The 10374-nt window shown below is 38.0% G+C and overlaps 1 protein-coding gene and 1 long non-coding RNA gene across 6 annotated transcripts; one reads left to right on the top strand and one right to left on the bottom strand.

The window, feature by feature from the left end:
- Positions 1 to 111: 111 nt before the first annotated feature.
- LOC128009050 (uncharacterized) lies at positions 112 to 1669 on the top strand. Of its 3 annotated transcripts, XR_008180789.1 has the most exons (6): positions 112 to 457; positions 543 to 603; positions 708 to 824; positions 1105 to 1169; positions 1298 to 1368; positions 1492 to 1669. It is a non-coding gene; the product is annotated as an uncharacterized LOC128009050 (long non-coding RNA). The 3 variants fall into 3 exon arrangements; XR_008180777.1 differs by having other exon boundaries at positions 543 to 824; XR_008180783.1 differs by having other exon boundaries at positions 543 to 824; positions 1279 to 1368.
- An 827-nt stretch (positions 1670 to 2496) lies between these two features.
- Positions 2497 to 10173, bottom strand: LOC128009014 (endoplasmic reticulum mannosyl-oligosaccharide 1,2-alpha-mannosidase). 3 transcript variants are annotated; one of them, XM_052592923.1, is made up of 14 exons: positions 9791 to 10173; positions 8860 to 9006; positions 8615 to 8723; positions 7498 to 7583; positions 7216 to 7355; positions 6995 to 7086; positions 6633 to 6812; positions 6144 to 6292; positions 5820 to 6008; positions 5524 to 5714; positions 5249 to 5369; positions 4961 to 5155; positions 4726 to 4857; positions 2497 to 3923 (listed from the first exon to the last, which is right to left on the bottom strand). In XM_052592923.1, exons 2-14 carry the CDS (start codon positions 8956 to 8958, stop codon positions 3717 to 3719), a joined length of 1890 nt encoding a protein of 629 aa, XP_052448883.1. In that variant the 5' UTR covers positions 8959 to 9006; positions 9791 to 10173; the 3' UTR covers positions 2497 to 3716. The 3 variants fall into 3 exon arrangements, with proteins under 3 accessions (XP_052448883.1, XP_052448880.1, XP_052448882.1); XM_052592920.1 differs by having other exon boundaries at positions 9866 to 10173; XM_052592922.1 differs by having other exon boundaries at positions 9972 to 10173.
- Positions 10174 to 10374: the final 201 nt, after the last annotated feature.

Below are 10374 nucleotides of genomic sequence, written 5' to 3'. Positions count from 1 at the left end.
TTATAAATAAAAATATCTAACCAGGTTTTTCTCCCTCATCTAACACACCTGGCTCAAATCATCAGCTCATTAGTAGTGAATGCAAGACCTGATTTGGGTGCGTCTAATAAGGGAGAAAAAAAATACATAGCTTTTTACATGTGCATTACATTTTCTTACATTACTACATCAATTGCACACAGAAATACTACAAATTTTGAAGCATATGCATGTTCCTTCTTATGCTGGTTTATTGGCCATTGACACCTTATGATTAAGTTGAGTGTTAGAGAAAAATAAATAAATAAAAACAACTAGTTGCTAAACAAGGCCCAGCATTCCCTCTGGAACTCCATCCACCCCAAAGGACATTCATCAGCTGAACAGACTCTTACATAACGCCTTCACCATGCTGCCCATGTTGGATTATCCCTACAGCAATCATTTCATGGGCAGCATGCCAGCCTTCCCTGTGAAGGTACTGGACATGTCATTAGCATGAATCACCAACCAGTGTGATTGTGCATCTTAAAGGTAAATTGCAGTAATTTTTACTTTCACAGGTGGCGTGTGAAACCATGCTGAATGGCACTGATCTTCTGTCGGCAGTCAGAGCTTCTGTTGGTAAACGACAGCAGCTTTGTACAAATTAGATTTTCTTTTTCATTTTATATCCCTCTGGTCCTGGCATGGAAAGTCTTCAGAATTAATTTTGTGCCGGCCCACAGGCATTGTGTATAATTCCACTGGACAGCTCCCATGTTATAACCTCTACAGTCTCTAAGTAGTGTCCCGATCCCACCGGCTGTGGCCTTGGCTTTGACAGCTATGCTTGGGATTACCAGGTACCTAGATTAGTTCTCACTAAATCCTAAATATTAGATTTTAACACAAGTCTTCAGTAAAACAGATTCAAGACTGCAGAGTGCTACAGGGATGATGTCATTTTGTAGGCCAACCCAGAAGTTCGCATCACCCTAGTTCCCTTGACTAAAGTCCAATAGGATTTTTGGATTATTGCAGAAAAAAAGACCAACAAAAGCCTTTGGTCCTTTTAATATTCATTGGATGTTTTTAAGTGAAACGAGAGCTCAATGTTGCAACCATTTGAACTTTCTTTTCTAGATCTCACCACCGCAAGCAATATCATATTTTCCAATGGTGATCTTGATCCTTTGGCTAATTGAGGGGTAAGACAGTTTCACTAAAAAACCTATTCATTTCAGTAATTCCTTTGTTATTGGTTGCTGTTGAGGTTAACAAATAAAGTGCTTTGTTGTGCTTCTCTGTGAAATGAAGGAATTATTTTCACCTGTAGATCAGGAAGACACTCAGTCCATCACTGATTGCAATCAACATACCAGAGGGAGCTCATCGTCTGGATTTAAAGTAAAGAGTTTTTGTTATTTGTGTGTGCAACTGTAAGATAAATAGACAGTGAATGCTATATTAAGCTTTGTCTCATCTGATTATCATGCTTCTTATTTTAGGAAATGTATTTTCCTTTTTCAGGAAGTCTAACCCTGCTGATCCTCAGTCTGTGATTGTGGCTCAGAAGAAGGAATATGAAATCATTGCTCAGTGGGTGAAGGCAGAAAGAAAGTCATTATGAGTTCATTTTTGTGAACAATTTATTTCAACATTGTAAACTTGTTAAATATTGAATAAATCAATTTATTTTCCACAGAAATGGACATTTAAAAATATATATTCCAGAAAAAAATACATTGTACAAACTCACTCTTGTCTAAATCATCACTGACAAATTTCCAAATTGAATTGGGGTACTCAGGAGTAAATATGAATATGTACAGCTGTTACCACATATTACTTGTCAACACTTCTGTTTTAGAATATTCTTTGAAATTCATGGCACATCTTTGGTGTCTCTGAATGATTCAAAATCATGTTGATTTGTCAATGTGCATGAGGCAGCTGAGGATTTAAGACATTTGCACAACAATTGAGAGTGAGGCATGAAAAGCCCTTCATTTGAAATCTGAGATACACAAGTTCATTTGACAGTGTAGCTGTCTTTAGTTTCTCACACAATTACAGAGAAAAAAATACACCCAGAAATTGTGTACGGATAGCAAGTTAATTTAACACTTCCACATTGTATTATAAATAATCACAAAAGTACTTATCCACAATAATCCAACAAATGGCAGATAGCTACACAACAGGAACGAGATGTTTAAAATAGATTGATTTCTCATAAGAACTTGATTCTCTGGATTGAAAATAGACAACATTTGTCATCATTGCTCTGTATGTAAAGGCACACGTGGAACAGAACACCTCACCACGGCACGACAACAAGAAACCGGTTAATGCTCAGCCCTTGATGAACATCTACAATGGTTTTAATGTATATACTTACGAAAAATACAAACCTGGATAATATTTAATGTATGATTCTGCACTGTGCGATATAATGTTATACCAAGCTTTTCAAATACAGTGCACAAAATAAACCTGTGATCTGTGGAAACAACAGGAATATTCTTTGATGGTCAAAAAAAAAAAAAAAAAAAAAAGTAGGTGGCCCAGGCTATTACCCGACTTTTTTTTTTTTTTACATTCTATGCTATTTAAGACTAGGCCCACAAACTGATGTGCAATAAGTAACGAAACATGTATAACTAAACATCTTTCTTGAAAGAAAACATTTGGAATTTTGAAGATTGTTTAAAGTTCTGAGAAAACCATGCAAAGAAAAGAAAATACAATGTTTCATATTTTACAAGATATTCTACCAATACCATAAAGTTCTTCATAAACACAAAAATACTACTGACACAATCACCTCTGATGTAGGTCCCCTGAAAGAGTGAAAACTGCCATAATATAAACCCTTATATTTATATAAAACATTGTGCTTGATTAATGCTCTGTTAAAATACTAAATTCTGCAATCACAAAAAAACGGGACTAAATTGAATAAAAATCTGCAACTAAATACCGTAATAAAAGAATAATTGCTAACGCCAAACTCCACACAAAAACGTACATTTCTCCTGTTCACAGGAATGGCATTAAAGTCCTTCACAGCAAGGTTGGTTTTTAAGCTCAAAACAAAAGAAATATTTCAAATGATTACACACCCAAAAAAAAAAAAAAAAAAATCTCCTTTGCTTGTGCTTCATCTCAAGATAAAAAGATAAAAACGATACAATGCTGACTGAATACTAATCTATCAAATGTTTTAAAATGTTCTTATTATGTGATATTAGCTCTGAAACACAAATAGAAATTATGATGTAAAGAAAACATTTGTAAAAAGCTAAACAGACCATCAGATGATGGTCAAAGGCTCTCGAAATCCCTTTAACAAAAACAGCAGTGGTCCATTCATTTAGAAAATATACACACATTAAAACCCCAAATGACACAATAAAGTGCTTGCACTCCCCATAAAGTTTCACAGTATGAATATTTTTGTCTGTGTGCTTGGGCTAAGAGACTGCACATACTGAATCAATGGGCTAATTCAGCAGCTGGACTGATCGACAGCATAATAAAAGCAGAAATAGAGTAAATCAGAGACTCCATTAATAGAAACATACAGATTGCTAGAACAATCAGAAACTACACATTTACAAACAGTTTTTGTCATGGCTGTGTTATGACATTATTTGCCAGTTATTGAGTTTCAATTACAAAGAGTTCCTAGTGTAGAAAAGGATGGCAGTTTGGCCCTGAGAGAGGTGTGTTTGGTTGTGCACGTGGGTCCTTCACTCTGATTGTGTCCATATGGGCAGAGGATGGGCCTCAGTGTTGAAGACGTACTTGTCTAAGCTGATAAGGTTGGGCTCATCGGAAAACAGCAAGTAAAAGTATTTGAGAGTCTCACCCAGGAAGAAGCTCTCCATCTTGTCTCGAGGGTTGGGACTGGCCGGGTCACGGACATTGTTTATGGACGTATAACCACCAGTGGGAACCTGTGCGGAGAGGGACACGCGTGTTGTTTGGTAACATTCATATCAACAGCTTCCAAGAACTGAAGGCTGAATGTGAAGTTTAGAAATGCAGAGAGTAAGTGCAAGGACATTAACGATTTTAACTTTACTTATAACTTTAGAGTTCTCACTCACAAAAAGTATTAGTGTAAGAAACACTATAAACTAGATAATAGCATAACTAGATAATGTGTCTAATAAAACTTTTTCATGACCTTTTAATATTTTATCAAATGAAGTTTCACGCCTGAAGTTTTTTTTTTCATCTGATAATGAAAAAGAGTTTTTGACAGAAGTTTCTTATTCTCAGCAGAGAATCAGACATGAAGTAAAAAAAAAAATGAAATAATAATATAATAAATTAAATTTAATTACTGTTTTGTTTTTGTTTTTTTAGAATGCAATTTATTTCTGTGATGCATTGCAAGGCTGAATCTTCAGCAGACATTACTACAGTCCTCAGTGTCAGACCCATGATCCTTCTGAAATCATTATAATATGCTAATTTGATGCTTAATAAATATTTCTTATCAATGTTGAAAACAGTTGTGCTGCTTAATATTTCTGACGCTCAAATTTTTGGACAGTAGTATATAACCACTGGCCAACAACAGTACATCATCTGGACACCTTTGGAAGACTATTTTCAAGACACTATTTTTTGATATGCACTCATTTGAATCTCACATATTATTTTGAAGGGAATCATGTAAATTTGGACCCAGTGCACAAAATGTACATGTTCTAAAACACCTCAAGGTGACAGTGGAACGGTTTCCCATACCCTTGTGTACTTATTGAAGTTCTGTAGGATCTCCCATCCCCACTGCTGGTACTTCTTATCCTTGGTGAATCTATACAAGTAGAAGAGGCTCTCTACAGTCTCTGGCCGCAGAAGGTTGTGCCGGTCTGCAATCTGTAAGACAATATGAGATCACAAGTAGACGTCTTCATTTGACATTCTCATCCAACAAATGCCAGTTTCACAGCTGCCAACTGAAAGCACTTCCTGAGCTCACCTTTACATCTACATCCTGTGTGCTGCCATCATGCATGTTGAAATGAGCTATCTCCGGGCTCAGACCGGTCTCCATCTGGGCGTACATCTGGTAACAAGTCTCAATCAGCTGTTTTGCCAACTCCATATGATCAGCAGGAAGGCCGTTATGTGTCCCCAATGCCAGAGTACCAGGCAGGAAACAAACCAAGTGGTCCTGAAAGAAACAAGACAGGAGGAAAAAAGGGCTACATGAGCTATTTGACTCTGCGGGGCTTGAGGGCTTGTTATCCTTTGACAACAAACATACCATTTTGGGACTAAAGTGTCCATGGGACAGCTCCCCTACAAATGTAAGGCCGGAAGGAGCAGATTTCTTTAGCAGTTTCTTCTTCACCCCTTCCACAGCTTGCAGGTAGTCATCCAGCAGTCTGAAAAAAATAAATCTTTGAACATGAACCATCAAACTATAAACATATGTAGGTATTAACCCTACAGGCTTTCATCATAGCACGGCTAAAATGTTGGAATTTGCTCAATACAACAAGGAATAAACTATGAAGTTCAAACAGAGAGTCTACTTACTCTTTCTCAGTCTTTCCTCCTTGTATCCACTGCTTCAGCAGGTACTCATAGTAGCTGTCAGCCCTGGCACCCAGCGTGAAAGTGCCCTGATGGGTGAACAGCCCGCTGTTGGTATTGATAAACATCGGCACTAACCCATCTTGCTTTCCATCCAGTTTATGCACCTGCTTCATCACCTCCATTACAGCCAGCTACAGAAAGAAATGAAAGAAACGTAACCACCTGCTCCTGTGAGAGCAGAATTCCTTAAATGAGTGTTCGGGTCTTAACTGAGAAAGACTGTCCATTGTCTTGACCTTGTATTTGGGGTCTCCGGTAAGTCGGCTGAGCTCTCTGAACTCCAGCTGAATGCTAGTGACCTCAGCTACAGTGCTGTCTGAAGTCCACTGCGGAGAATGAGCCGTCCCCTTCCCAATATTCACATCCGAATAGGGGATTTTAGAGGCAGTATTGAAGGCAGGCATCAGTCGGGAGCCGATGTCTTTCTGAAAAATGATTGATGTGATAAAAATAACATCACTTCACGAGAACACAGTAACAGGAAAAAGAAGAACTTTGAGCTCAGGGGGGGTTGAAGGGGTTTAGCACTTTCATCAGCGTGTGTTCTGCTTCTTTCTTACAGCTTTCTCCAGGAACAAGGCGTCTCCAGTCAGATGGTATGTACTCAGAAGGCCGCCCAGAATACGAATGGTGCTCTCAAACAGATTAACATCAACATTCTTATCGAAGGAGAGCTCTTTGGCCACCCACTGCCTGGCCTCTGCAAACTCTGTCGACAAGATTAATGTAAATGAAGTAAACCACATTATACATCATTTTTCTGTTAAAATACTTTTTTCAATCCCATCTTATTACGAAGACACAGACATATCACTATTAAGTGATTTGTTGGTTTATTTACCAGGAAAGTGTAAAAATCGTGGATCCATCTATCTATATAAAATACTTTCTTCAAAAATTAAATAAATTGGCAAGAGTACAATGAAAAGGTATTGAATTCCTTGTGACTCGGACTGGATTGTTTTTCTCTCCACAAGTTCTTGGGAAAACAAGAAAATCTTGGTCTGTGTTGGAGTCTGTAATGTATTTTCTCTAGCAAACTAAATTACCCTCTTTGAGACCCAAGATCCACATGGTGTCCAGAGCATCGATTAGGGTCAGCCCAAGTCCAAACCACTCTCCATATGATTTAGAGATCGGTTTTAGCTCATCGTGACCCCAAGCAAAGTTCTTGTAACCCTTCCAGGCATGTCTAAAAGCTTCTCTCACAGCCTCCAGCCTGCTCTCAGCTGAAAGAAACAGAAACAGGAAACAGCTGCTTCGGTGCAATCCATAAAAAAGAAACAAATGCATTTGGCAGATCAGCTGCATAAAATGGGTTTATATTTAGAAAGTATTAATAGATTGAGCAAATGTCTCTTTTCCTGTTCAGTATCAAAGGAATAAAATGCAGCTGACAAAAATAACAAACCAAGTGCTATTGAAGCTGGGTCGTCTTGGATTTCTGTGTCTTTGGTGTCAGTATCAGATGCATGTTCTTCTTCTATCACAGCTCCACGCCAACTACACACATAAATAATAAACATCAAACCACATAATTCTAAAGTCCTGTATACAAGTCAAGCTCATAATTGCACAAAATGCACATGCTGTTGTGTTTATAAGGTATTTTAATACAGTTGAAAATCAAACCTAATGACTGGCTTTCCTCCTTTATCTCCATTCTTCAGGTCTAGTCCATGATTCTCTACTCCCAACAGACCCGAAACATTCGTTTTGATTTGCAAACGGTTCTGCAAGACAGGAGGTCCACGTCTATGGAATTCCTTTTTCTGTTATTCAGAAGAAAACAAATGCTACTGCCACAAACCTCAAATAGGAGCACAAAGCGCAGCCTGTAACCTTGAGTTATCAGGTTACTCTTAAAAAGAGGCCATCCAAAGAGAAAGCAAGAAACAACTGGGTCATGCTAACCTCGGAGGGCAGCTCAGGAAGAATGGGCCTGTACTCATTTTTCAGGTTCACAACAAATGGCGGTTTTCCATGGTACTCGTTCTCCCCTACAACACCAGAGAAACATGAAAACAGAGAATCTATAATTAGCCCTTAATAGAGATAATAGGTTAAAGTTGGCATGAAATGTAAATTGACACTGTCTATTTTTTAAACATATGTTACTGAACTGATTGTGAATGACTCATCCATATTATTATTATTGATTTATCTTTAATGAAAATGTCATCGGGTGAAACAACAGTCTTCTCTCTACAGTGACTCCTCCAATCATTTCATCTCTCAATTCAGATCTGCTTCCATCTAACCAGGGGCACAACTGCACATTTGCTTAAAAAGGTAGGCAAGATTATTTTTAAATGGGAAATAAACTGATATGGTTAATCACTGCCCCCTCAAGCAACATCGTTGTTGATTGACTTAAAGGTGCTGTAGGGAACTTTTGTAAAAAAAAATATTTTTTACATATTTATTAAACCTGTCATTATGTCCTGACAGTAGAATATGAGACAGATAATCTGTGAAAAAAATCAAGCTCCTCTGACTCCTCCCAGTGGTCCTATTGCCATTTGCAGAAAGTCATGCGCTCCCGGTTGGAAACAACCAATCAGAGCTGCGGTCCATAACTTTGTTTGTGTTCAAAATGTAGAAAAATGAACATAATAAGCGAGTACACCATGAATCCATTTTCCAAACCGTGTTTTTAGCTTGTCCTGAATCACTAGGGTACACCTATAATAAGTGTTTGTATTCTGACTATTTTAGATTGCTTCAGGGGTACCGCGGCGGAGTAACCCAGTACCTTTGTGATTCTTCATAGACATAAACAGAGAGAAGTTGTTCCGGCTACAATGTTCTTCCACAAGACGCAAGCAGTTCTGTTTATTAACCGCTAGAGCGTCAAAAGTTACCTACTGCAGCTTTAATGTGAAATTTTTTATTTTAATGCACTGGTTTATTCACAACTTTAAAGGTGCCATATCATAGATTGGGCATTACTAATGTTTTTTTGTTTTTTTTTCTCAACAAGACAATTTGGAGATTCATTTTTGATACTTTTTTTTTTATAGCATCTCACCTCTCCAGTGCCCTATGAGAGTAGGAGATGTAGTGATTCCTCCAACCAGCAACAGCATCAGTGTAAACAGGATCAGGCTGCGCTGCAATCTCGACAGCTGTTTCCATTTCTGGAGACAAAGCCAAGAGGATTGTATTATCACATTTTTGTAACCAAACAATCATATTACCCTACAGATGGGCCTCGAACCTACTGAATCAAACCATAATATTAATAAATGTATGATTGCTGAATATTAAACTCACCCTCCAGCAGGACTGCCGGCGCCACTGCTTGCTGTTGGTGTAGCTGCCACTTTCGCTGACAGTCAGAGAAACAAAATCCCTTCTTGATGGAGGCAGCATGATTCCCTGTCTCTCTCCAAACTGTTCATAAACTCAGTGGCCAGGTTTCTGTGTACACAGAGAGAAAACAAACGTTGTCTTAAACCTTGAGAGCTGCCTACCTGTACAACGTTTCTGTGTTGACCATGACATTCAATAGTGCTGTCTAGGTAGGCAGTTCACTATTCGTTAAGACACAGTCATTCCTGACAGTAGTTGCGTGGGCAGCTGACTGTCACATACGGTACTGAAAACACAGATAGGTTTTTAACGTTAACGGTTTAAAGACGTCGATGGCATAACTTAATTATGAAGTATTTTGACAAACATAAAATACATTTTAAAAGTTTAATTCAAAATTCAAATTTAAAACTGGTGAGACGCTGTTAATAATGGACATTATATAACGATACATTCCAACCAATCCAACTATCTAACCAAGTTATACATCACGATTAAATACTAAACAAACAAGAGTTACATTTAAATCGTTAAATGTTATTACTGAATAATACTTTATTCCACAACTACATCTTCTGTTTTTATTAATTCAAAAGAACTGACCCACTAGAGACATGTGTTCCCATTTCAGCTCGCGAATTATATTTTATAAAGATTTCGGTAACGTTATATTTTAAAAACTGATTCAAAGAACTGTTTCTAGAACCGGTTCTCGGTTCCCAAACCGATCGACCAAGTGTCAGCTGTGAGACGACGCTCTCTCACCGACTGAAACACTAACTGTAAATTATTTATGTGATATAAAGAACCCTTACAACTATTAATATTTTATTTAGTACAAAAACTGACCAGTTTCTCGATTTAGTAAATAAATAAATAAATAAAAACTCACACTTGGTTACTCCGACGCTTATGTACACACAGGGTTAAGCTTAGACATTGACATCAACAAGTCAATGAGTCAAACCTCTCTTCCTGGAGTTATGTGGAGCGTCCTGCTGTGTGAAGCGGAGCTCTGATCGGCTCAGGATCTTACGACGGTCCGAGGCATCACTGAAGGGCCTAGAACTCACCAGCGATCACTCACAAAAATCCCATTCGACTCTTCAACTGTGGCGACGAACACCATGCGACACGTCTCAATGTCCTGGAGGACTAAATGGAGCATATTGCAACCACTTTTCTCAACTGAGGTTTCATGTGATTTCCTGGAGACGCAGAGCATTTGTGTTGTACAGCAACTTGTGGCTTTTCCAAATAATCCTCCAGAGGGCGCCGGGCAGCCCACAAACTGGGACCAATCAGAAAAAGAAACCTAAAAACTCTTGTTTGGTCAATCTATTATTCACCATCACACAAGCCAACAAAGTTATAATGGTAATTTTATTTCCCTAGAATTTTATTATACGTGTTATTTCCCCAAAATTACGTAGCAGCTCAATATCAACACTGATGATAATAATAATGAAAAAAAAT

This window comes from Carassius gibelio, chromosome A5 (genome assembly GCF_023724105.1).
Source record: "Carassius gibelio isolate Cgi1373 ecotype wild population from Czech Republic chromosome A5, carGib1.2-hapl.c, whole genome shotgun sequence".
Taxonomy (NCBI): Eukaryota; Metazoa; Chordata; class Actinopteri; order Cypriniformes; family Cyprinidae; genus Carassius; species Carassius gibelio.
The sequence above is the reverse complement of the archived record's forward strand: the minus strand, read 5'-3'. Positions and strand labels throughout refer to the sequence as shown.

What these genes read in the sequence shown, in the direction of transcription:
- LOC128009014 (XM_052592923.1), bottom strand. Translation starts at nt 8,958, where the DNA reads ATGCTGCCTCCATCAAGAAGGGATTTTGTTTCTCTGACTGTCAGCGAA. An exon ending in CACAGGATGTAGATGTAAAG is followed by an intron (nt 4,858 to 4,960) that starts GTGAGCTCAGGA and finishes ATTGTCTTACAG; the next exon opens with ATTGCAGACCGGCACAACCT. An exon ending in ACTTCAATAAGTACACAAGG is followed by an intron (nt 3,924 to 4,725) that starts GTATGGGAAACC and finishes CTCTCCGCACAG; the next exon opens with GTTCCCACTGGTGGTTATAC.